This window comes from Agelaius phoeniceus, chromosome 8 (assembly GCF_051311805.1).
Source record: "Agelaius phoeniceus isolate bAgePho1 chromosome 8, bAgePho1.hap1, whole genome shotgun sequence".
NCBI lineage: Eukaryota > Metazoa > Chordata > Aves > Passeriformes > Icteridae > Agelaius > Agelaius phoeniceus.
Window position 1 is genome coordinate 10,691,163 of NC_135272.1, and position 27,068 is coordinate 10,718,230.

At 43.0% G+C, this 27,068-nt stretch overlaps 1 protein-coding gene across 2 annotated transcripts; it reads right to left on the reverse strand.

Annotated features, from left to right (window-relative positions):
• Window positions 1-412: 412 nt before the first annotated feature.
• SOAT1 (sterol O-acyltransferase 1) lies at window positions 413-27,068 on the reverse strand. Of its 2 annotated transcripts, none has more exons than XM_077181988.1 (16): window positions 26,931-27,068; window positions 24,336-24,469; window positions 16,927-16,985; window positions 13,073-13,221; window positions 12,913-12,972; window positions 12,488-12,595; window positions 10,534-10,816; window positions 9,347-9,425; window positions 8,571-8,652; window positions 7,869-7,914; window positions 6,650-6,779; window positions 6,157-6,254; window positions 5,579-5,677; window positions 4,951-5,086; window positions 3,906-4,051; window positions 413-3,115 (listed from the first exon to the last, which is right to left on the reverse strand). In XM_077181988.1, exons 2-16 carry the CDS (start codon window positions 24,457-24,459, stop codon window positions 3,059-3,061), a joined length of 1,656 nt encoding a protein of 551 aa, XP_077038103.1. In that variant the 5' UTR covers window positions 24,460-24,469; window positions 26,931-27,068; the 3' UTR covers window positions 413-3,058. The 2 variants fall into 2 exon arrangements, with proteins under 2 accessions (XP_077038103.1, XP_054494203.1); XM_054638228.2 differs by having other exon boundaries at window positions 24,336-24,465; window positions 26,931-27,050.

The window sequence follows — 27,068 nt, forward strand, 5'->3', positions numbered from 1 at the left end:
GGGCAGGTACAATCCACACAACATCATACTGAACAAAGCCAGCAGGAACTCCCCCAGCTCCCACCACAGCACACACTGCACTCTGTATTCTCCTGTGACAGCAGTTTACAGCTCAGACCCAGGACTGCTTCACCCCCACAGCTGGCAGCCACACACCCCAACAGAAAGAACAAAGTAGGCATGAGCACTCCACAGAGCTTTGGTCTTCCCAGGAACAAACAGTTTTCTGCATGAAAACCCCAGGACACATTTTGATGGAGTAACATTGATTTTCATGAGGTTATTGAGCAAGAAGCTGCAGCTGTACTGGCTGCCATTCCAAAGCTGGAGGTTTCCCACCTCACAACTCAGGGAGTTACCATGGAAGCAAGCTGCACAGTTCTTGTGTTGGAAAGAACCACAGAAAACAGTATATATTATATTACATTATATTAAGAGCTTGTAAAGGGCAGGTTGGGAACCTTCACATCCTCACCACTGACCAGAACATTGCACAGTTCTGGTCAAGTGCTCTGGCATTTGCAGTCTAAGAAACTCAAACGTGGTGCAATTGACTTTTAATTAAATAAGCAACGTGCAAAAGACTTAGTATTTCCCCTCCAGCACTCTTGAGAAAAATGAAAATAAGCCCACATTCAAAAGCAATTAAAAAACCCCACAAAATTGAAAGTAATCCAAATTGTTAATGCCCTGACAGCATGGTTGCCAGATGCCTTGATCTACAAGGCTGAAAACCTCAACTTGTCAAAAACTAAGACTAGTTCCAACAGCTGAGCATCCCTTTCTGGTTGCCTTTAGCTTGCCAGATGCTCAAGCCCTCAGGCTTCAAACAGTGATGATGCTGACACAGTAAATGCTGATATTCCTTCTGGGCACACAACAGTGCCAGGTGTGAGGGAAACACCAAAACAGGGCACAAGTGCCATCCTTTGGTCTCTTTTTGAAAACACTGAAACTGTATCAAGACCTGCCACAGGTTTCAAGATAGCAAATCAAGTCCCTAATCCATCCCACCCTCTTTGAGTGCAGTTACCTCTGTAAGTGTTCTGAGCACCAAACAAAAAAGAATTGGACTGAATCTCATCCTGTACAGGTGAAAAAGCTGTTTGGCCAAAAGGTGTTTTTTTGTATTTTTGACCGTTTTCTCAATAAGGAAGCATAGTTGTTCCAGAACTTCTATTCTCTCCTCCCACAAAAGGTATGGTGAAAGATTTCAGATTACTCAATCTGAATGATGATAAAGTAATCCATTTAATTCTCAGGATTTTATGTATGAATACTGCCAAATTTGAGCATATAGCTCCTCTGAAATTACTTCAGTTTCATCAAACAATTTTTAGCAGGAAGTGTTGTCAGAGGAGAACCTCACACAGAAACACTATTTGGCAAATTTGACCTGGTAAAATGTCCTTTCTCAAGAGCATGATTCCTTCTGACTGAAGACTTGGGGGACTTGAAGTGTTCCCTAGCTTTCATGAAATTACTTCTGACTGAGGTTAGTGAAAACAGAAGCCCAAAGGAGAGGCTGAAGTGGCTTGGGAGACAAGTCCACCAATGGTCCCAATACTGCTGGTATGAAATCCCCAGGGCTGTAGGTAGTAAGGATATGCTGTTCTTCCTTGGCAGTTTCTGATAACATTTGAGTAATTCTAACATATTTGTCACCAAAGTTCTGGTATCTCTATCAGGTGACCCTTTTCCCCACAGTTAAAGTATGTCCATCAGGTGAGTCTGTCTCCAGTAATGGGAACTACAGTTCCAGTAAAACTGGAGTGATCTGTACCCAGACACTTTGCAAGTTCCCTGTTCTGTTTAGCACCTGACAGAACAAGGGAGCTGAAGGAACTCTGATCCATTGCTATGGAAACACCAAACTCACACAGGGCCCCTGTCTTTATTGGTGTGTGTGGGAGGATGTCCTACCTCTTCACCAAGAGGGCAGTACCCAGGTGGCTGATCTCCACCTGAAGCCCCCTCTGATGTCAGGGCAGACACAGGAAGGTGACAAAGCAGCTCTGGGCCAATCCCCAGCAGCACTAAAACTCCTCCAGTACTTCTCCAATGGGCAAGGTGTGCTGGCACACTGAACTGCACATGGCCATTTCAAACAAGATCATGCTCTGTACCTGTCAAATTCATCCCATTTTCTTAGAGTTTGGTCATATTATTTCAAGTTTTTTTTAGTAAAGAAACCCTTAAGAACCTGTGTACCTTAAAGCACCTGCCAAATTAAAGGAAAAGCTCTTTTACAAGTTAATCATGTTAAAAGAACTGATTACCTAGAACAGGAGAAAGGAAGAACAAGAAGAAAAAGTACTCCTCAAGTCACAAGGGCCTTCAGAGAACAAAAATGCTGTAAGGCAGTTGGGAACTAAATGAATACAGAGAAACAAATTTTTGGTGTAAAAAGTCAAATAAAGACTGCACACACCATGCCCTGCTTCTGAACCTGACTCAGCACAGCGACAATCCCTCTTCCTCTGCCCATTTTATATCTGTTGGCATACACAGGATGCAGTTTGAAGCCAGCCAGGAAAACTTTGGCCATCTTCAGAGCAAGGAGGTAAACACCCTGTTGCTCTGCCACTTGTCCATGTCACAGTGGCAGGCAGGATCATGAAGAACAGAAGTTTTGTAGACATCCCATTACCAAAAAGGAGAAAAAAATAATTGCAAACGATGGCTAAGAAAGATGGACGGATACCAACAATGAGCTACCAGCAAATCTGACTAGCTTGCCTCTTGTCCAGAAAAGCAGCAACTTGGGGGGATCCCTGGATGAGTAGGATTCCAGTAGACTCCACCTTCAGCTCAATGTTTTACTGGCATGGAAATGGCTCAAAGTGGGACAGCATGTTATAGATGCTGCCTTTGAAGTCTGTTGCAATCCAGGTCAACTGGTTTGCTCCAGCAATGTTTAAAAAAATTACAGTTTCTCCCCAATAATGAGGAGGCCCAACTTCCCTTAGAAAAAGTCTGTAGTAAGTTAGATCATTGGTCCAAATACTTGAAGGACACCTCTGTTTTTCTGTGATGTCATGGCCAGAGCACCCCATTTTCACATCTTCACATGGCAGGACCATGAACGTGGCTTTAAATAGTCCAGGAATGTGGGCTGCAAAACATGGAGAGGCAGTAAATTAGTCACAAGCCAACAGCACCAGCTGTGGTACAAGCTGCTGAAATCAAACTTCTCTAACAGGAAAGATCAAACCACATTTCTGCACCCTAAAACCCTGTTCTTGCCTTCACTAAGCAGGTGCCTGGAAGTGTAAGTGCAGCCACAAGTTCTGTTACATCAGGTAAAAACTGTGCCTAGTAGCCTGCTGTATCAAGAAGCCAAGTAATTAATGATGGCAAACTCTTAATTGAGGAGAATCAAACTTAAAATAGAGGCTGCCAAAGGATACCTTTGGTTAAAACTGAAATCAGCAGGGACAGTGGGAAGTTTTGTCTAGAACAGCACCTGGTACCAAGAAAATGAGTCAGAGAAAACAGCACCCAAACCCCAAACTATCTACAGGTAACCACTTCTCACCACCACCCACTCTAGCCTGGGAGAGGCACAACTGGCACAGTTTCTGTGGGCCTTCTACAAAAGTTTCTCCTGACTTCACTTACCAAGTGCTGCAGTTCCATTGCCACAGCCTAAATGAGTTCTAGCATATCCTCAGATATGGGCTAACACCACCCTCAGTTTCAAGCAGTGAAATCCTACCAAGCACAGCAGGAGCATTACTGAACACACTTCTGTTAGGCAGCCTCTAGGCTAAATAACTCCTAAAGAATGGATGTAGCACACTGCCAGAAAGGTTCATGCCCTTTAACTCCCACTCTTCCTGCACAGCAAGGCAGGACAGCCACTCCCAGAGCTGGTTATCCCAGGGGAATAAGCAGGCACTCACATTTTCCGTGGGGCAGTACTGGCGGGCGTACCACTCCTGGCTGTAGAGGCAGATGATGACACCTTGGCCCAGGAACAGGGAAGTCCACATGATCACATTCCAGAAGGGCCCTTTCCGACGGTCATTCAGGGTGAAGTTGAAGACCACTGAGAAGGGGAGGAATGAGAAGAATTATTCAGAAACAAACTCAAGATTCAAGAATCAAAGATCAACTGATTTTAATGGATCTTCCCCTCCTTTCACTTCATCTCTGGAACAACAAGGCTACTGCGTGAAAATCTGATTATGCTTGGCAATAGAGCAAATACTCTGAGCTGATTCTCACATTTACTTCCAATAAATTTGCCAGCAAGCTGTGTGCCTCTGGGGAATCAACATTATTTCTATTACACTTGTCACCAAGGCATGGCAGGGATGGCCTAGAGTTTATTAGAGCCCTCCAAAACACAAAAAGAAATCCAAGAGCTCTGACTTCTAAATGGGCTCTTCTGTTAGATTATACTATTTTCTGACCCAGAGATGAGGTAACAGATGTGTTTTAAAAACTTTTATTCTATTTTCAGTCTCATGAGAAGGGTGAGACAAAACAGATATTATAATTCATGCCATCATAAATCCATTTCCCACACTCTTCCTCACTGCAGTAGTGAACTAATAGTTTCCTTATACTGTGAATAGAGGAAGACTGACAAGCTGCTGACACAGTGATTCAACTACAGCTTGGCAAAGAGGAAGCAGCGCTGTTAAACTCTGTGCAGTGCCACAGGAACAGCAGTGTATAACATAGATCCCTCTTCCTCATCACCAAGACCTTGATCATCTAAGCCCCAAGCTTCCAAACCCTCTGTGTGTATATAGGTGTGTATCTCCTGAGCTGCAAAAATCCATTCACAAAGCTTGGACTCACAATTGCAACCCTTGGGCAACAATACTGTGTTAGTGCTGAGGGAACAGCTGGCATCATTATCAAAAGCACAAAGCATGCTTCTCTAAAAAAGGCCACACACCCCACAGCCACTCCCACACTCTCTTCCTTGGAGCTTACCTCCAAAGCATGAAAACAGGCAGAAGAGAACTGGATAGAAGAAGCCAAAGCAGATGCTGAGGACATACTCGTGCACAGCAGCTGACACGGTGAAGACAGACAGCATGGCTGCTGCTCTGAACTTCTTCCCAAAAAACTGGGAGAGACAAGAATGCCAAGTATTAGGAGCTACTCTGCTGTGGTTTTTGTTTGGTTGTTGCAACACAGTGAATGTTCTTCCCTGAGCTAAGAAGGTTCTCCTCCAGCCAAGAGGCACGTGTGAAACACCAAGTACCTTGCAGAGCACCTTGGGCTTTAGGGATTTCTCTTCAGGTACATTTCTGCATTAGCACTCGTGCTGAGCCCACTCATTAAATACCTACCACAGCTCATGGAAACAGTGCAAGATGGGTTCTGACTGCTGAGGCAGTCTCTGCATTCCTACATCTCAGCCCCACGTTTTGCACACATTAAGGACTTGGAAATGAGCAATGGATCTCTCTAAAAGCACAGCGGCTCCCCACAACAGGTGACACAAAACATTTTTATGCTTCTAAACAGACAGGGATGCTGCATCTTGACAAATGTACCATTTTGCCCAGTAATTGAATGTTTAATTAACAAAAGAATACATCAGCTTGTTACTCACCCAAAGGAAGTCCCTGTAGGCATAGTAATAGAGCCAGTCATGTACTACCACATTCCAGGTTCTGTAGTAGTTTGCATAGGATGTGGAATTCCACCAGTCCTGAAAGCACAATGGAAAGACAATAAATCTAATTAACTATAAAACATTCTAGAGGGCTTTTCTAGGATATCAAATTGAAAAATATTCAGCAAAATAATAGCAAGCTAACATAATTTGACCAAGCTTTCCATCACACTTCCAACATTCTACTTGGAGTATCAAGGCCTGGTTTTATCCCAAACTGCAGTGGCTGACTTGATAAAAGAACAAAAACAAAAGCTAATGGAGCTATTGGGTAGGTCTGGTGGCTGCTTCTGTTTGTGCACAGGGTGTTTCACCTTAAAGCAATTCAGACTGCCAATAGAAACCAAATCTGTTCAACAGCACAGCAACAAACTTAAGCCTTAACAACATAAACCAAGCAAAATCCCATGGTTGCTTTGTTTGGTAAAACAATCTTCAGTTTCCTCCTTTTTTTTTTTTTGTCATTATGACAATGACTTTCAGAAGCTTTATAAACTACAGCTCCTGCTTCTCACCTTGTAGAACATCCTGTCTGCAAAGCGCAGCATCTCAGCAAACGCGTTCAGCCAACAGTGAAGGAACGCAAAGAACACCAGGAAGAGAATCAGGACACCTGGAAACAAGGAACAGCCACACCAGTCTGGCAGTGTTTGCTCTCAGCCACAAGCAAGAGCACCTAACACAGCCAAAAACTGTTCTTTATAGGCACTGACACAGATGGGCTCTACTCTTTTGTACAGGTAGCACAACAATATTTCAGTTTCTCACCACACCAGGCCCTTCTTGCCCCAGAGGGTGAAGCAAGGCTGCCCCAGAGCCTGCAGCTTGATTTGAAGCTAGTTAAATTCAAACCCAGCTTTTATTTTGTACTGCTGATTTTGAAGTTTTACCCCTTAATGCTGCAGTCTGCTCACAAGATCTCCTTTGTTGATCTCTGCCTGTCATAAATGCATCTCAAATGAAGCACTTTCCACAAAGATGAGAGTCACTCAGGGATCCGGGCCTTACCTGGCAGGATGGAGTTGAAGATACAGAGGACCAGCCCTCGAAGGTTGAAGGTTTCCTGACTACTGTTGCGAAACTGAGGAATGCAGAGTCTCACAAAGATGTAGTAGGCATAGAAAAGTGAGCCAAGCACCTGGAATAAAAATACCCCAAAAACCTGACTTCATAACTGGAACACACAATTAACACATCACCACCTGCCAGCTCTAGGAGAGAACGGCAGCTGCCAACACAAGCCCAAATAATTTATTTTACATAGCTGCCAATAAACCTCCCCAAGGATCCAGGCAGAAAGAAAGCCACAGCAATTGCTGGAGCACACTGAACAGGCAGCAGCAAAATCAACTTCTCTATTCTACTACAGCAGCTGTCAGTTTTGCCCAGTCCTATCAACTCACACGTTTTGACACAAAAAAATCCATGCCACTGCCAAAGTGGGGAAAATACCCTTGATCTGCATCCAAGGTAAGGGCAGAAATAATTGAAAATACTTACTGTAGTTAAATCCAGTATTAAAGCTTATTTTTATTTTATTCCAAAGTTGACATTTGCAGGCCAAAGCACCTCAGGCTTTCTCTGACTCATGAACTGATGTTGTGGATGTTGAGGTCAAAATGCCAATGTTGAAATACTTGGATGTAAGGCAGGTATGTGCTCTGTCCTCTTTGTCCAACAGGAAGCAGCCAAAGGCCTGCTCATGCTGCCTTCTTTTTCTTAATTGTTTTGCTTTTTAAACCATAAATGCATTGTGTTACAGCAAAAGTTTCAGTCACACAAATCCATTACTTGGAAACACATCCACAAGAAGCTACTGGACCTCATGGCCACAAATGTGAAGAACCACTCAATCTTGAACTAAATAAGCACTGGGGATTTGGACCTCAGGCCTCATTATTTCAAAATTGCTTTGAATAACTGCAGAGAAGAAGCTGTGCCCCTGCACTACAATCAGGGTGAAGAAAGAGGGCATGGGTATTGCTCTACGCACACACACACACAGAGGTTTCTTTAATCTGAAAGCTTGTTTAAGCAAAGATTTAATTTTTTTCTTTCTTTGGCACAACCATTAGTGCAGCAAGATCACAGTTTGTTAGTCACTGAAAAGTATTCTTTATTGGTAAGGCCATGCCAAGTACAGTGATTTAATGCCAAGTAGAGCTGTTGAGCAACACATCTTAGATGATCTCCAAGAGTGTATTCTGCAGAAAACTGCACCACTCACCTGTGCAAATTTGGTAGCTACATAGCCCCATCTTATTGTGGGATTCCTAGGAAAAAGAAGAGGATAGCACAGCTAAATAGGACCTCAAAGCAGCAAATCCCTCCCTTCAATTACCTGAAGGATTTTACAATTTTACTGATGTATTCTCTGAAAAAAAAAATGGCTTCTGAATTCCAGAATTCTCAATCTCCAGATATCCAAGGGATGTCTGCCCAAATTGCTGGTTCCTCACTTTCAACTACAGCAGAACTCCAGCAATTCCATAAATGGGAAGGTATCTGGAGGGCAACACTGTACAGTTCTGTAGGAGGTGGGGATCTGCAGACAGTTGTGTGAAGGACTGCTGACTTCACACAGCCAAAGTGCCACCCAGCAATGCACAGAAGAGTCTGGGAGTTCCCACTCATAAAGGCTTCAGCCTCAAACTCAGAGACAGGGCTGCTTATTAGCACCACATAAAACACACAGGTTCCTATTGCAGAAACTGTCTATCACTACATGATCTGTAGCAAGTTCTTAATTAGTTTGACTTAAGTGAGTTTCCCAAAGAAATAAAAGCAGAACTCCATGAGCAGTCCTGCCCTTGCGAGCTTATCCACGTCTTTGTGAAAGCTCTAACTTATAAATTGATCACACACAGGGATGCCTAATGTTGGCTTCAGTTCTCAGACTGCTTTAGTGTTCTGAGGTTGCTCACATTACCTGGGATAGTTGTCTCTGTAGATGAGGGTGGGAGCAAAGAGGAAGTACAGGTACTGAGAGATTCTGGGAATATGTACTGTGCCTGGAGAGAGGGGGAAATAAAAAGCAAAAGCAATCTTTTTACTGACAGTTCAGTTTCCCCCAAAAAACAGAACCCTTCTCACCTCAGAAACCTTTCAAAAAACAGAACCCTTCTCACCTCAGAAATCTTTCAAAAAACAGAACCCTTCTCACCTCAGAAACCTCAGTCCGGAGCTAAAGGTAGGGGATTTGCAGAGAATATAACAAACTCGACCTTTCAGATGGTGTGCATGAAGGACAGTTAGCAAGTGAGGGTAATCAAACTATCTGCTAACACCTTGGTATCACATTTCCTGTCCTATGAGGACGTGGGTTCAGTCCAATCAGCTCTAGCATGCCTTGCTTAAAAGGCCTTTTATTCTATGACTGCTGTCACTTCAACTAGAGCACTGAGCTGGAGGTCTGCAGGCAACATCTAGACAACTTTTACTCCTAAAAGCAGAAATAGGGAATCCTGGAGAACAAAGACTTAAGATGCAGAGAGGACTCAGACCTGAACTACAGTCTAGCTCATTGTCTAATATAACTGAAAACAAATGAAAAGGTTCAGGCTGAAATTATGATGCAAACCCCTCAATCTCCCCATCCAACATCACCAATTCAAATCCCACCTCTCCAGCTCATAAGAGCAGCTCAAAGCAATGGAAGGAAAGCCAGAGCTGGCTATATAAAATGGAGCAGGGCAAGTTACTCACCAGACTTGTCCTTCACTGAGGACAGGACTCTGGGTACGTTCTCCCGGATGAAGGAATGAGCCTTCATAACAAGGCGAACCTGAAAGGCCAAGACAAGAGCAGCTCAGTGCTCTCATTTTCACAACCTTCCAGGGAAGATTGGATCAAGCACTTTACAGCAACACCTTCAGCATCTTGGTTTCTTTCCCATTTAGCCCTTTTACAAGCAAAGCACTGCTTCCTCCACCCACAAGCCTGTTTAACTGACATGAATTCCAAACTCTGCAAGGGGAAACATGCAGCAGCAACTATGGCTCAGGAGAATCAAAACACATCTCATCTACACTTGCAGGACCACCACATTCACAAGGACTGAATAACACCAGCAAGTCACTCATCAGCTAACATTAATTTAAAATTGAAGAGAAACCCCTCTCCATTTCAGCAGGCCAGGATGTTTCAGAGTCTAGGTGTGTCCTTGAAGTTACATGTGTTGAACAGCAATTATCATTACCTGGGTATAAGGTGGTGCCCGACATAAACAGTCCACAGCTGTCAAGCAGGTTTTTCTTTTAATTTTGTTCTAATACTTAAGAACCAAAAGTTGGGCCAGTCCAAAGTTAATTCTTAAAACTCATCCCTGACCAACCTTGTTTTAACCTGATGGACTGACCAGACGACCATTCCTGCACTTTTCAGTTCCCCTCACCAAAAAAATTCCACTTCCAAACAAGTCCTGATTACAGAGCCAAGAAATTTACTTCTTGAGAACAGAAATGCCAACAGGAACCGCTTCCTGACCATATACTTGCTTTTTTGAGTTTTGTTTTTTTAAAGAGGAACATGACAGCTTCCTTGTGGACTATGGCACAACACGTTCTTAAAATTGGTTTTAAGCACTTAACTATCCACAAGACAACCAGAATTAAATGGAATGTCAGTAAAACCCACAGTAAAATCTTAAATACTGGGTAAAAACCCATAAGTGGTTTCAAGGTCAAAATGAAGTTTATTCTCTACTCTTTCTTATTAGATTTGCTGCATGTAACTGTCCTCAAGTCACAGAGATGCTGCATTCACAGCCTTGGCTTAATTTAATGAATAAAAACAACATTTGAGTTCTTTAGGAAAAAGGACCCTTTCCACTTTGAAAATGAAATGCAATTCAATGTATCCTAGGATCCAGAGGATGCAGGGTAGGGACTTACCTGTTCCAGGATTACAATGAAGCGGGAAGCTGGAGGCAGGGCATAGGCTACAGCAACATAGGTTGGTCCAAACCCAAGCCCAGCGATTTGGAAGAGTGTGAACAGCATCCCATAGAAGAAAGAGTGGATTGCACGATGGGAGGAACTGGAATAGCCTTGGGCCCACCACACAAAAAGGTTGTATGGAACAACTACTGTGGCACTGAACATGCACAGCCAAGTACAGAAGACAACTGGGAACTTTCCAAAAACGAAGACCAGGAGATCAAATCCAAGGACCAGCCTAGAAGGTACAAGGAAAGAGACAATTTTTGAGTGTCCTTTCTTTGATTAGAAATACTTCTACTCCACTAAGCAGCCACAAAACACAAAGCTTCCACATCATAACTGTTTGACAGTCTGGATAGAAGTGACCGTGGCAATTTCAGCTCAGGGCTGTCTGTGGCAGCTTCAAGTGGCTACACTCAAGTATCCCAGAAATGAAGAGAGGGACTGATGCCATCAGTGCTGGCAGGCACAGCTTACCTTCAAATCCCACAGGGCTTAAGCACATCTCTAAGATCAGCATGTGCTTTAAGAGCAGGCTCAAGCTCATCCTCCCAAGAACAAGCACGTGACTGAACAATCCACTGCTGGACAAGGGTCCATGAGAGCTTTTGGGGAACACTCCCAGGACATTATCACCACTGGACTGAAACTCAGCTCTTCCCAGGGGTTTGAGCCTAAAGAGGCTTTTTCCCTGCCTCTATAGGCATGGAGTATTTTAACATCCAGCACTCAAAGCTAGTCTAATCCTTTTCTGTGGGCATTCCACAAGATTCAGTTTAGAAGTTATCCAAAAGGCTCAGGGTCATTAGAAGGTCAGTCCAAATAAAACCAACTGGTGTGCACCAGGTGCTTTAGTCCATTAATCAAGCTTAAAACATAAGGACATAAACAAAAGGTTGATCAACTTTACTGCCTCATACTCATCAGAGCTTACTCCAACCATAAGCTCTTCTAAACTAAGACCAGAGAAGATAATAGAACAGAATACACCAACAAAAGTTATTCCTTCTCAGGTGGAGGCTCAGTTGCAAACTGGATCCAAATTATCAGATCTAGCTAAAACCATACATATTATTTTTAAAGTCGTAAGGGTATCCAGCCCTAGTTGATTTTAAGGTAAATACCCATTGTCCGTACACTAGTAAGGAGCAGCTAAACAACATTCAATAGCACACAAGCCTGTTCTTAGACTAAAGGGACAATGATTATAATCAAGATACAGCTCTGGTTTTGTAAACTGAAGAGCAGATAATCAGCAAGATAAACATGTAATCCTACTTGTGTACATGAGATACAGCTTGCCAAAATACTATTTAAGCAACAACTGAGGAAAGGAGTCTTTCACAATCTTATTCACAACTGGCTACCTGCAAAGCACTATCTTAGCAGAGGCTCTGCCAACATCCTTGAGATTTTTCCCCAGGAAAAACAAAGTTCTATTTTTATTTGAGTACAAGTACAATGTTCCAGAACTGTCATTTTCACACAGAGGAAGGACTGCTGAAGTATTTAAAGTTTTTCTAAGCAGAGTCCTTCTTCAAGCAACAGAAGCAGTTGAAAGCTGCTGTTTCATTAAAGATACTCAACCAAAGCATTCCACATTCCCTTTTGCCAGCCTCGTGATGAACTAAGCACGTTAGGCTGAACTGCGTGGCCACAACTCTCCTGTAACACAACAGTTAGCAGTGTTTTCCTAATATCCAAAGTTCCAATTTGGAATGGTCATACTCTCTCAACAGGAATTCCAGCACATATTCTAAGTATGCCAAGTTGAAACCCACACTTGCAGCAACACCCCAAGAACAATTCCCCCTTCTTTCTGCACCATTCTGCAGTTTCATGTGCATCTGGCATGCTGGAAGAGCTATTCCCAGCCCTTACCCCTGCCTTTCCAAGGCATTCTTACCTTCCTTCATCAATGAAGTCTACTAGAAGTGTACTGAGGATGAAGACGATGAGAAGGGCGATGAACATGTGGTAGATTGTCCTGATGTGACTCACTTCAAACAGCTCACTGAGGGAGACACCAGAGTTAAGGCACAGCTGGGGTGCCACAGACACAGACACTTGCTCAGCTTATCCTCAGACAAAGGATAATTAGCCATGATCCCAGTGGTACTGAGATGGCTGTAATTAAGGTTTATATTTGCAAGATGTAGTACAGATATTTCAGGAAGAGAGAAGCTTGAACAGATTAATCCCCATGGATTTGAACATAAGACTGTGGGTGGTGGCAGGGAAAGCACCTCAAAGCAAAGGCTCATTAGTTTGCTATCAAGGGTATTTTCAGTGAATTTGATGAAATTACTTTGATGAAGTTAAGTTACTCACTCCAAGAGGGACCTCCTGGCAGTAAAGATTTTCCCATGTTCTGGAGGGGCCCTTGAATTCCTGCAAGCAAAGAATATTTGTTTGACATTTGAGCCAAAAAAGGAAATAAAGCTTCCAGGAAACATAACCTTGTTATAGCAACAGCTTAAAAGGAACTTACTTGGCTTTGTGCAGTTCCTTCTCTGCACAGGAAGCTGGGAAAAGGGAGGCTGGAGATGAGGAATCCAGGAGTGCTGATTTTGCCACCAAACTGTTCACAAACTCTGTGAAGTGACTGTCCACCTCCTTCATGAAAGCTGGCTTCAGTTGCTGCCAGAGTAAGAACACAGCAGCAAACTGTTTACCTTGCTGGATACATTTTCATAAAATATTTATGTTCCTTTTTATCCTGGAGCAGGACAGAGCAAGGCATCAAGAAAACATTTCTGTACCGTGTACCAACAGTTGGAGCCTACTTGGATAACCTGGGGCTTAGCCTGGTCAGTTCACACACCTCAGGCCAGAGGACTTTGAACAACATTTATTTTCTCCATCAGATTCAACACAGAATTGCTCTGGCCTTTCAGAAGACTTATCAGAGTTCTGAGAATTTAGTTCCTTAATGTTTAGTCCTCAAACACTAAATGTGATGGAGCCAAGTGATGAAGCAGAGCTGAGAGCCAGCCCCTGAGCTCCTGAACACTCTGCCAGCCATCACCTTCAGCACAGGCAAAAGGCAAGTTTCAAGAAATTATTTAAAATCTAATTGCACATTATATTTTGTTTCCTTAATGCAAGTGTTTACTAGCCATGTTTGTCTGACCATCCTTTGCCTGGGATTTTTCCAGTTTGCCTCCAGATTCAAGGTGCAAGTCTTCCTACATGATATCCCAGATCAGAATTCCCAACTCCTATCTACTCATCTTGACAGTTGAAAAGAAAAAACAAAACTGTTTTCAAGGAGCTTTCTGGAGGAGAGAGGGTTGTGTGGAGACCTCACAGCACCTGCCAGGGTCTGAAGGGGACCTATAGGGAAGTCTGAGAAGGACTCTTCATGAGGAACTGCAGTGACAGGACAAGAGGTGATGGCTTCAAACTGGCAGAGGGTAAGTTTAAATCAGATGTTAGGAAAAAATTCTTCCCTGTGAGGGTGGTGAGGCCCTGGCACAGGGTGCCCAGAGAAGCTGTGTCTGCCCCTGGATCCCTGGAAGTGTCCAAGGCCAGGCAGGATGGGGCTTGGAGCAACCTGGGGTAGTAGTGGCAGGTGTCCCTGCCCATGGCAGGAGGTGGAACAGGATGATCTTTAAGGTCCTTTGCAACCCAAATTATTCCATTATCCTATAAAATACATTAACAGATGATGTATTCTTACAAAATGCTCCTATTTAATGTGACAACAGCCAAGTAAGTTTAACTCTCTGGCAGAAAATACAAGACAATCTGAAGTGAGACCACATACAAGCAGAAGACCCTGAAGTCACAGTGGATCAGAATTCTACATTCCTCCCATTTTATAGTGGTCAGATCCAGAGAGATCTCTTGAAACAAAAGCTGGAGTAGGAGAAGGAGCAGATTAATATTTAACTTTAAAAAACATTTTTCTCCTATTTGGCAGCTTCCAGAATAGACTAAATAAGCTTCCCCAGTGCTTAAGAAAGTTCTTAGGATATGGCTACTTTTAGATATTGCTTTCCTGGGAGGCAGAGGATTGTCTCTGCAAGAGATATGAACTCGTTCCTTTCAAAACAGGAGAAAAAATATAAACAAATATTGTGTACTTGTGAAATAACCTGTAACAGAAGACACTGGTGCTCTCTGGTACAGCCTAATTTTACAGCATACATGCACACATCCCTACAAAAAAGTCAAACAGAAATTCCTACTTCTGTTGGAGGGTCAAGTTTCCATGCTAAACAAAGCACTATTCACTCCCATCAAAAAATAGGTATTTTTTTAGTAGTGTTTCCCCATTTTTAGCCTCATCTCTCCTCAAGTGAGGTTTTAGAGATGATATTTTCTTAAAGTACCTCTTCCATTTGACTGGCACTCTGCTGAGATTGCCTTCTCCTAACACAGCCCTCCAGGGCTGATTTCAACACGTGCATGTGTTTGGATTGGGAGAGTAGGACATGAGTTCTTAAAAGATTAAATCAAATACAAACCAGAGTACAGACCCTACAGTAATTGTAACTAACTGTAATTACAAACCAAAAACCCTTGAAAGAATGCTATGCCATCAAAAGCAGAAGATGGCCAATAATAAAAAAATTGATGGCAAGTCAGAAAGTTGAGGGAAGTAACCCTTTACTTATAAAGTTGCAACAGTTCCCCAGAACTATACTCATTCCAACAGATTCAGTAAATTTTGTCACCTGCAAGCCCTGACCTCCTGAAGAAAACACCATTCTCAGCTCCCTTTAGAATGAATTAAAGACTGGACTTTTAGACTGCAGATGCTTGAACACCTTCTATACATGAGTAACACCCAGCTCCTACAAATCCCATTTATACCTTGACCAGGCTTTTCACAAGTCAAGCATCTGCCCAGAATTTAGATACCCATCACAAATCTGCAATCCAACTGCAATCCAAGCCTCTGTTCAATGGCTCCCACAACAAAAGGGCCCAGCACTTCAGGAATTCTCAGGCATTTTGCAGTAGGGTGTTTTTGTGGTTTTTTTTCCTCAGCCTTGAGGCACCTGAAATAAATCTGCAAGTTGCATAACTCAAAGCTTAAAATCTGAACTCCCTGTGTTTTGGGAGAAACTTCAGCAATTAAAACACCACTGGTTTTCTAGGATTCTCTTTGTGGGTAAGAAAACTCCTTCTGTGAATTGTGTCTCAAAGCTGGTAACCAGAAAAAAAAAAAAAAAAAAAAAGGAACAAGAGACACTCCTGAAGAAAGAAATCCAAGGTCAAGTTGTCCCCTTGCAACCAGCTAGTGCTCCTGGAACTTCCAAAGCTACTTGTGCTTTACAGTGAAAGCCTTCTCCTGCAAACACCCACTGCCAACAGTGATTAACAACAACTGTTCTGTCTGCAGAGAAGTTACCAGGCTTGATCTCCTGTTCTCAGTAAGGATAAACAGGATAAGACAACGTCCAAAATAAAATTCTGAGCTGACTACCCCTCTAAAGGGGCTGAATTTAAGGAGTTTCAGCAAAAAAAGCAGCACACCTTTTGGAAAAGACTATTTAAATACAACCTTAGTTATGCCTGTTATAAATGACACACCACCTATAAAGGTAGGGAGAAAAAGGAAAAAAAAGTGAAACAGGAAAATATTTCAAAGGTCCACGGTATTTTTCTCTAAGTATCCACTCCCTACTATTCACGTCAAGCTGGCACAATTAGATTACTTCAGATTTACCACAGAATTTTCTGCAATAAAATTATGCAAGAGTGCAGGGCAATTTGCCCTGAAGAACATGGGTGCCACAAACAATGGTTAACAAGGAGGGTGCAGTTCATCGTTAGCCAATTTCATTTAATTTGGGCATAAATCACCTTAATATAACCTAAGACAAAGGCAGCCCACACAGATGCAGATGGTGCCAGAAACACCCAGTGCTATTTTCTATGAGGATATTGTTCACTGACAAAAAGAATGAGACCAAAGCTCAGGAAGGTCATCTCCACAGCCAGGGCAGCAGAAGCTGAGGGGTGCAGGCTCCATGCTGCCCTTTATTCAATGGATAGCAGGACACAGAGCATTTTAAAGGCTCAATATGCAAGCAGGCTGGCTAATCATCACACTGCAAAAAGTTAGTGGTAAGGCAATTTCCATTTTATTGACAGGTTTCAAAGTTCATTCTTATCTTTGGACTTCAACCTATTGGGTCAAGTAAGACAGAATCCCATTACATAAGATCACCCCTCTTGTGCTAAGTGGGACAGAGAAAGAGGGCTGGGGAAAAGTCACTGCACTCAATCTAGGACTGAATAGGGCTATTTGTGTTCCAGGGCTAGTGACTCTCCAAAAGACTTCCAGGGTCAATTGTCCTGCTCCCCACCACAAGCAAGTATTGTGTTTACCTCAGCTTCTGCTATGAGCTGCATTTTCCTCGTTACCACGTGGTCCACATCAACCCAGCCTAAGGAAGGAAAGCAAATGTTTAATATTTTTTGTTGCATGTCTGAAAACACAAAAAGCACAGCATACAGTAGTTCAGACACTATTTTTTCAACAGCATTTCTGACTTCTAATAGGGTCCCACTAAAGTCAAATCAAAGCTGCAGGAAGTTCATAAACTACAATCACATATTTTAGGATCACAGCACTGTAAGGCAGTCAACAGCTGAGAACATGCTGGATTTTATTTTTCATTAGCAACTCTGCAAATTTTTCCAAGGTCCCTAAACATATTCAGCCTTGAAGCAGCAATCAGAATGACCCTTAGAAGGTCATTTCCAAGTGTGCTGATTTTTTATCAGGGTTTTATCTTAAGCAGACATAAGCTTAGTTTGTCTGGAGGCCTCTACATTGCCAACAGACAAGGCAGTCAGCCACAGCTATTAGTAAAATACCATGATCAGCTCTAAGACAGGCTGAATGGCAAGTTGGACAGTTATCCTGTGCTCAAACCTGGCTATTCCCACTCTTTTTATCCCCCAGGGGAAGTGCCAGATATCAGTGTGACTGTACTCCTTAATATGTTTGACTGTTTAAGTAAACAGGTGTAACATGCCATCAATATAATCTGACTTTTGTCATTACTAACACCATTGCCAATAGGTAAAGCCTCAAATGCCACCTTTCTTTCACATTAAAAACCACACATCTGAGATGCCTCTGTGACATCAAGAGGAACAACAACCACAGGTCAGACATTTCAGACTAGTTGTGTTTTAGGACAAGCACCGGCTGGTGTTTCACTTCTCCAATAACAACAACACAGAAGATAAAGTTACTTAAAACAGAGAGTCTTGCACATGAAGGAAAATCAAGATTGAAGCAGCAGCATCCATCCCCCTAAAATACCAGTCAGAGTGAAAAGATACCAGCAAACCTTGCCTTGTTCTTATCCTTTGGCATTAATAGCTGCAGCACCACCTTACACACCAACACACAGCCAGCATTACAACTTGCATGTTTGGTTTCTAAGACAACATTACCACTTTTAGAAAAAGAAGGTACTGAAGTGATTCCCTAATAAGATTCCAGAGCAGCATGAGCTAACAGATTTGCTGTAGAGGTGCCAAAGTTGTGCTGCTGTGAGACAAGAAAACAGAGTGAGAACACTACCACCATGCATAATGTGGCCGCCTTGTATGAGCACAGCCTCTACACAAAAAGCAGTTTCATTTTCAGAGCAGGAAATGCTTCTGTGCTGCTCAAGAGCCTCAGTCAGCCTGTTTGAGCAACTGGCTTTAAGTATTTTAGGTAGGCCTGCTTGAGAGGTGACTCCAATTCCAGTACTGGAAAAAAGTACAACAACACAAGGAACTTTAGCTTCAGTGCAGCTATGATCAGTTGTTAGCATTTATTCCCCTTCCCACCGATCAACGAGGAATTTTGACTTTTGTCTGTCTGCAGGAATTATGTTTTTTCCTATCTGCTACACAAGCTGTAGATTTAAGGACAGACCAACAACAACTGCCTATCACTTAGCAGACTTCTGATGTAACAACAAACAAGGAAACTGCTTAACACCATTGATTTTGGCTGCATTCAAGATCCATTCTTGCAAAAACAGAACTCCTGGTTGCTAAGCATCTCACCTCCAAGACAAAAATAAAAAACAACCAAACACCTCAGCATTTAAGCTCATTGTGCTGTCATATTTGCAGAACAACAGCAGTTTGGAAAACAATTTGAGAAGAATGTAAGATACCCTTGACCCACTCACCTCATGCACTTTGCTGGTCTCAAATAGGTTCTCCCTCAATATATTTAAAAAAAATAAAAATAAACTGTTTCACAAGCAGCAGAACTGTATCCCCTTCAGATGTTCTCAGAGGCTCTAGTCCCTCACTGTGCCACTCCACAATTGTATTCCTGGCCCTATTACTACCATGGGAAGAACCACCTTGTGCTGACCTGCTAGAAAGCAGAACAGAGCTGCTGAGCTCAAAGAACAACTAACCTTTCCCTTCAAAAAAACAAGAATTTGTGTCCCTTACTCAGCTGCCAATCTTCCAGATAATACCAAGTTTGCTTGAAGCCACCCAACAACAGCCAAAGAGAACAGGACACCTGGGACTTAAGGAATTGCATTATCTCCTTTTAAAGATAAGCTAAAAATCAAATAACCAGTTCTTTGACCATATATTTCCTGTCAGATCTTGCCTTTGAAGCCTCAGTCATTAAAAACTCACATTAAAAACTACCCAGACATGGCTCTCTTTGGAAATAAAACACCCTTGTAGACTACAAGGCCTTAAAACTGGGTATAGCTTTACATATACCAAATGTCCAGCTTTAATGGTTGTACAAGAAATGAGGATAATCTCTGACCTGCTGATGCTGCAATTGCTAAATTGGAATTTAAAGTGTCCTCCTGTCAGTTTAGTTGGCCTCATACTAGTGTGCATGCACAGAAAAGATTAGAAACACAGCACCTTTTAATAGTTTTAAAATCAAGATCTCCATGGCTTCAGTCTAAGCAACTCATATGACAAAGTAAACTCACCTGTGAGCTTGTCTTTCTCAACACAAAATCGTCTGTAGAAGAAAACTCACCCCAAACCAACCCATTCTGCTGTATTGCATCACCCCATAAACCCAGCTGTGTCACAAGGCAGATACCAGAGAAAAAGCACATCATCTTTAATCACTCAACTTCCCTTGCACAAGACACCACTTATGGCCTGTCAGGTCACTGGAGAAGAGATTCATCACATGATTTTGAGTCTAAAAGGAAATGTGCATTGCTGAGAAGTCCAAATCTTCACTTTCCTTTGACCCTGCAAATGAAGCCTGGGTCCCTCTGTGTCACTTTGGGATTGCAACAGCATTATAGAAAAATTGACTCAAGGAAGCACATCCTTGCATTTAAAAGAAGTTGAGATATGCCTTAAGAAGACAGAAAATATATTTAAAGTCATGAGAAAGGTGTCTTGAAGACTGGTATGAAATAGTGGCCAATTTCAGAGGAGGCTTAAGCAGGCCTTGCTTTGGAAGAGCTTTGTTCACAGGGAAAAGATTTTTATTTAATGGTCTTGGGCTCCCTTCCCATCAGCAAGGACATTAACAAGATCTTTAGAGGCCCACTGGTCTTGAGCTTGATCCTTTTAGAATGTGACTCCTCCATACAGACCGAATTCCAAGCAGGTTCCAAAGTCAGAAGAAACAAAACCACAGAACAATTTAATTGTAAGCTTTGTTTCTCTCTGAAAACCAAGCCAATAAAAAAAATCACCTGAAGATTGAGAAAGCTTTTTTAATTGTTGAGAAGTTGAGCAACTAAAATTTCACAAGATTGACAAAGTACCTCTTCTAAAGGATCTTGTTGTCCCTTCTTCAACCCACTCTTGCACATTTTACAGATAAGTGACATTTGAAATGGGGAGAGCAGAGAATCACTCACATGATGTTGGGGCTGCAGCTTGGGATCCAAAAAAACCCAGCTTTGTCATTTCTTGATAAGACAACTTCCCATTCAAGAGGTTAAAGCAACACAGGCAGAAAGAAGGATTTCATTATTGTCAGTCACCTGGATTTAAAGGCTCCCTCTCCAAAAACACTGAAGATGTTATCAGAAACAAAGCAATATTAAAGCCAATCTAGTGCAGGGCTACTGTAAAGAGGGGAGGAGTTCCATAATGCTACAATACAACACACATTAATAATTTGAGCTAATGAGCCCTTATTCTTACTTATGGTAATTTATTTGGCCACTCAGCAATTAGAGGCAAGTTATGAGTAGACTCAGATGATCTGTTTAAAGAATTCACAGGCCATAGGTCATTGCACTGCTAGGCAAGCATTTAGCTTAAAAATTCAGTTCTGCAGGGACATGGAACCCAAACAGGCTCTTCACTAGCAGGAAGGAAAATCAGCATTCTCTACATTATGCTACCATGTCCACAGGCTCTTCACAAGAAACTGCTGAGCCTTCACCCAAACCACAGCTTCCAAAACATGACAGCCCCTAGAATTATCAGAATCCACCTAGACAAAACAGCTTTTTGATCTATCTCTCAGAAACACATCCCAAGATACTCAATTCAAGCAGCTGAATCCACAAGAAGCAGCCTGTTGAAACACTGAACACTCACTGCTGTGAGTCATACAGCAAAGGCTAAATCTTTCCAAATTGCTCCCCCTTGGAGAGCTCTCTCCTCCTCCATCCCTCTGTAGGCACACAGTTTGTGCATCACCATGAACTTTTGCACCAGGGATGATCGATAGTAACCTCACTGGAAGATAACAGCCCTTTTCTAAGATCAGCATTACCAGTCAGGCTTACTCACACCAAACAGATATGCCACACAGCTTGTTTGCAGATCAGCCTCCAGAGACACTTCCAGTCCTTGCCTGATATCTGGGCAAACAAGAACAGACTCCAAACCCACCTTTTTACTGCTCTGAACACACTATCTGAGCGTTTTAGAGGCACTCGTGCACACTCATGATCCATGCCCTCTCTAGCCTTTTAAGATCTGTCCATGCAGTTTCTGTTATGCTCATTCCAGGTGACTGGTACAGTCTGATACCAATATCCCATTAGGCAGAGCAGTTTTCTATTTCTTTATGTATTTCCTGCTGAAAACATATAAGACTAATCTTATTAAGGAAGCCTGGCTTTTGACAGGGGATTATTGCCACCTAGATCATCTGCTGACTCTAAGCCAGGACCAAATTAGTTGTTTAATTACAACTCTGGAGCTAATTCAAGGAAGAGAAATGATGTAGAAGACTGAAGTTCAGCTACTCTGTCAAAGTGAAATTGCAGGCTGAATAATTACAAGATAGAAACAAATCAAGGCACAGAAGAAATCTTCTGGCAATCTCCAAGTTATGAGTATTTTCCACACTTCTATAAAATTTGGCATACCTGAGTAAAAACTATTTGACTCTTAGAACCCAAACAATGAGACAGTGTTCAGAAGCACTGCAGAACCAAGTAAAAAAAAATCAAAATCACCTCAACTGTACAAAAGGAAGAGTCAGACCTACTGTAGCTCTAAAGCCAATACATGTATTAAAATTATTCCTATAAGCAATTTCAGATCAGCCAATGGATTTGAGTTTTAATAAAGAAAGGATTAAGGGCCCAAAAGTTTCTGTAGAAAGTTCACACACTTCTGGAAACAAGTCAGCTGGCCCTTGACACCTCCACTCTTACTGTAGAAAGCAGATTGTGTTTGCTCTAATCAGAGAGGATCAAGGGTGGGTAATCACGTTAAAGGTTTAGTTTTTCTATGGCAATAACTGCCACAAACATGCTACAATATTTACTTCTGTACATTCTTGGCTTGCTTAGAATCCCTTAACTGCAACAAACATGGATTTTGTCTAGAATTCCTCACAAGACCCAGCATTCAGTTGTTACAATACAAAAAAGCTGTTGCCAGACAGCAGACCATTAGCCTCACACTGCCTTTGTGCACATGGGCACTAATGCCTTAGAAACAGCTATTCAGGAGAGAATGGCCAGGACAAAAGAAAGAAAAAACATCTATGCCCGCTTCTTCTGAGAAATTCTCCCACCTCAGTCATGAAAGTCCTACCTAGTTACACAGACACCCTGAAGTACCTGAAGAGGCCACTGTCTGCAACTCAGGAACACTTCAGCTTCATAAATCTTCAACCTTTGGGTCACAGAGCTGCTGATTTAACTCCCTGTACAGAGGAATTCCTGACCAGAGGGATCCATCTTTCTCCCATGCCTCGAGGCATCAGATTCATTCCTCCTACCTCCCTGTGTTATTCCTGTTGTCACTGAGCTAAGAAACACTTTGTGACACCTCTGCTCAACTGGCAGCAGCAACCTTGGCAGGTAAGATGCACTCAGGTCTTGGATTAACCAGGATGCACCAGGATCCTTAACCAGGATTTCTCCCTGCTGTCCTTCACTGCAGTTTGTGTGGGATTTAAACCATACTGCACTGTTCCAAGCCAACCCACCAGGCACATGGACACTTTCAAGAGATCTACCCTGAGATGTTGGTTTGCTCCACACTCACAGTATCTCACCTGCAGTGAGGTTCTGTCACATCTCAGAGGTGTTAAAATGAACGGCCTGTAAAGATAGACACACCCACCCATCAAGTCCTAATTATCACTGCTCTGTTTATTACTTACCCTTCATTTATTACCATTAAGGAGTTTCCACATATGAAAAGGTTAAAGTGGTAGCAGCATCACTGTATTCCAGTAGACACCAACTCCCTGCAATTTTCTAATACAGTCCCATTTGATCCAATTAAAATTATGTGCCACCAAAATCTTAAAATCCCAGTTCTCCAAGCAGTTTGAGGGATGGCTTTCTCTCCAATGCATCTTATTTTCAATAAGAAATCTGACTCGTCCTAAACTTAAACATGCTCCAACTTCCATTTCAGTAGAAAGAAGTACTATTGAAATTGTGATGAGATCCAGAAGCATATCAGTGAGAATTATCTCCTTGAATCCCTGGCACCAGGATTTTGGATCTTGTACTCACATGGCACATTGTGATAACCTACTTTAGCTTTTTGCTTAATCTACCTCACAAAGAGAAAGGAAACAAGCTGCAGTTTCATCTCTAACCTCCTTATCATGGGCTGGAATGTGCTACAGCATAAACCAGGAATTACAGAGAGTCACAGGCAAAACCACTCATAGTGCAATGCAACTGTCCCTGCAACCCAAGGGACAGGGCATGGCAGCACTGATCCTTCCACAAAGCCAACTTTAACCCACATAACTTCTAAGGTGACCACAAAACAAATTAACAGACACAACTGTGCATTGTTCAGTTTTGTGGCAGCCAAGATTTAGTCTGAATGAAAGGCAGCTGTCCTGACATGAACAGAATCCCAGAGCATCATTCTGTGTGCACCCTACCTCCACCTGTCTGTCAGGTAGACACAGAACCTTAGCCTGCCGTGTTAAAGACCATTTTCTTCCATCTTGAGAAGTCACATACTTAATGGTTGTAAAGGAAGTGAGATGAAGTCCCAAAACCAGCATTTACCAGGATTACTCAAAAGTGTTGCCAGGAGGCATTTGCACCATTTACAGCACTAATGAATCTCTTCCTCCTGTGACAGTTAATCACTGTTTTAGATCCCTGCAAGCACTGCAGTGCACAGCTCCTGAGGGAAAGCTCTGCAGGACAGCACCCCAAACAACCCACACCTGCTGCTGAAGGGGTGCAGCTGGGACACCTTCAGCTCTCCCAGAGACAGAAAAACAGAAATGAAGGAGCAAAGAGGCACAGCCATGAGTAAAAAGGGCACCTTAAAAGGAAATCACATGCCAGAGATGCAACCAGTGCTGAGCCACTGAGTCTCACCATTGCTTGAGTTTTGAAAGGACCTCTCACTCTCAGGTCTTCTCTGTGTTTCTTCATTCTCAGGGGTCTTGGAGGTTGCAGTGGAGCCAGCCTGGCGCTTCCTTACACAATCATCACCTGCCATGGTTACCTAGCTAGATCAGAAAAGGAGAGAAATAATGATGACAAAAATCTCATTTATTGTTCAATAATATATTTACATAAAGTTGGACTGTCATTGTGAATTCAGAGCGAGGATAAAGGAAATTCAGCACACACTTCAATTAGTCATTTACTGTTGATCACACACACTTCCTTTCCCTTACCACAAGCAGTACATGAACAAAGTAACCAAGTAAGTTCCCCTACCAAACTTGTTCCTATGACCATCTCAAAACATCTCCTTACACCACCCTCTTTTCCCTACAGATTTTATAACTACCTAAAATAACTTAAGCTTTTTCAAAATCTTTAAAATTACAAAAAGCCCTTGCAATTCTTTCTGACAGCCAGGTGGACACCAAAACTTGTCTTCCATGAGCTGTGGCAGGTTTACTTTGTGGAATCACCAGCAATATTTGACCTGAGCCAAGCCCCTTCCTTGTCAAGTTCTCAGCTGCTGCTGCAGGAGCAGCTTCCTCAATGGATCCTTCTGTTCTGCTTGGCCAGACAATGGTTGTGTTACAAACCAAGGAAAAACAGGAAGAGAATCAGGTTTGAACTACACCAGTTCCAATGACAAAGGTCACTGCTGAGGACAGAGTGGCCAGCAGGGAACACCTGAAGCACCACATGCAGGATGAAAACAGAATTTTCAGCTAATGAGAAGTGGACAAAAAGACTCTAATTTGGTCACAAAGTGCTATCCCAGAACACTCCATAAAATTCATCTCAAGGACCTCTTGGCAGTGTAGCTACAATCAAGGACAATTTGCAGATTTTTTCCAGAAGACCTCACAGGCATGCATGTAACCACATTTTCAAACTTGATATATTTTTCATCTTGGCACAAACTCTGCAGCAGATGTGTTTAGCTGCTAGTGAACAGCATACGTGCACCAGTACATATGAGCTGTTACAGACAGGCCAGGGAAACTCAGGAACTGGTGAAAAAACAAATTAAGGATGGATTACCTCAGAATAAGGAGGTTGGCACATCTGCAAAAGGGAAATAAAACTATGACGAGAGCTTTTCAGAACTCAACTTCCTGTGTTTGTCCCTCCAATAGGAGAGTCTCCTGTTCTCCTTTCAGGCTACACAGCATACAGGGGAGAAACACCAGCCACCACCAAACAACAAATCAATAACTGGGTGAGTTTTCCAGCTCAAACAGAGGACCAGAAGTTTAACTCTTGTCTCAGGACACTTTTCACCTTCTTCAAGAGTTTAGGAAGTCATTCCTTCCTCACCGGTGCAGAGTGGTTACAGTATCTAACTGAAAGCTTAACAGAAAGGAGCTAAAAATAACCAATCTTGGAATGGGGGGAAGGAAAAGTCATGTGCGGCATAAACTTTAAAACAATTAACTTAAAGAGTTAATAATTCAGATAGGCTAAGTTATCAAAGCACAGCCTTTTTTTTCACACCGCAACGCGAAGTCTGCTAGGGGAAATCAATGAAAATAAACTTTTTCCTAGTCTAGTTCCCATATGAACAGAGGTGCAGCATTACAGTACCTGAGCAATTATCAGCACATCAGAACCTAAAGAGAGCATCAGCCCTTCCCGCCCATCTCTACTAGAACCGAAACATTCATGACACAATGCCAGGCTAACTCCAAGATGTTCACCACCCCCCTCACAAGAGGAAATCTCTCCTCACAATAGTAAACACTCCTTTCACCCCACTCTGAGGACATCCACAAGTGCAGATTAAGTTTGTAGAGCTACAAACCCATTAACATTTCCTAGCAGAAACTCCCTGATTTCACTGGCACCTGATTTACGGTACTCGCAAAGGGCTCAGAGACCTTGACCTTCTCCGCCTTCCCTTTGGACAAACTGATAATTAATCAGACAAACTGATAATTAATCAGAAGATGCCTTGGGAGAAAAGCAACACTTTACAGTTCATCTTTGCATTTCAAAAAGCTCGGTGAGGAACAGCTAAGAATCATGAAATGGTTTAGGCTGGAAGGGACCTTCAAGATCACCTAATTCCAAACCCCTGCCTCCAATACCAATCACAACCTTATCCCAAAGAGTTTCATCTCTCTAAAGTTTTCCTTCGAAAATTCCTGGCCCTCGGGCATAGCCGCATCTCGCAGACCTGGACCCTCGGTACCTGCAGAGCGAACCGGACAGCGACCAAAACAAAGTTAAGGTCACTCCACAAACCAAAGTTAAGGTCACTCCACAGCTCATCCGCAACGCGCACGACACCCGGCAGCAAAAGGGTTTTTATCCGAGGACACCGCTGGGAGCTGCCCAAAGCGCTGCCGAGTCTCCAAACCAGCCCCTGCCCCGCTACCTCCCCGCACACCCCCGCGCCTCCGCCGAGCCCCAGCCCCGAGTGGCTGCGGGAGCCGCTTTCCCCGGGGGTGGGGCGGGACGTCGCGGACACGTTCCCGTGGCCGGTGCCGCGGTCGGGACGGCCGCCAGCCCGCGGAGCGTCACCTCAGGGGCGGCCGAGCCGCTGCCTCCTCCGCCGCTCCGCTCGTCCCCGCTCGCTCCCGCCCGCTCCTCCCGCCGCGCGCGCCGCCGCCGCCTCTTCCCGGGGCTCGCGCACGTCACGGCGCAGGGGGCGGGGCGAGC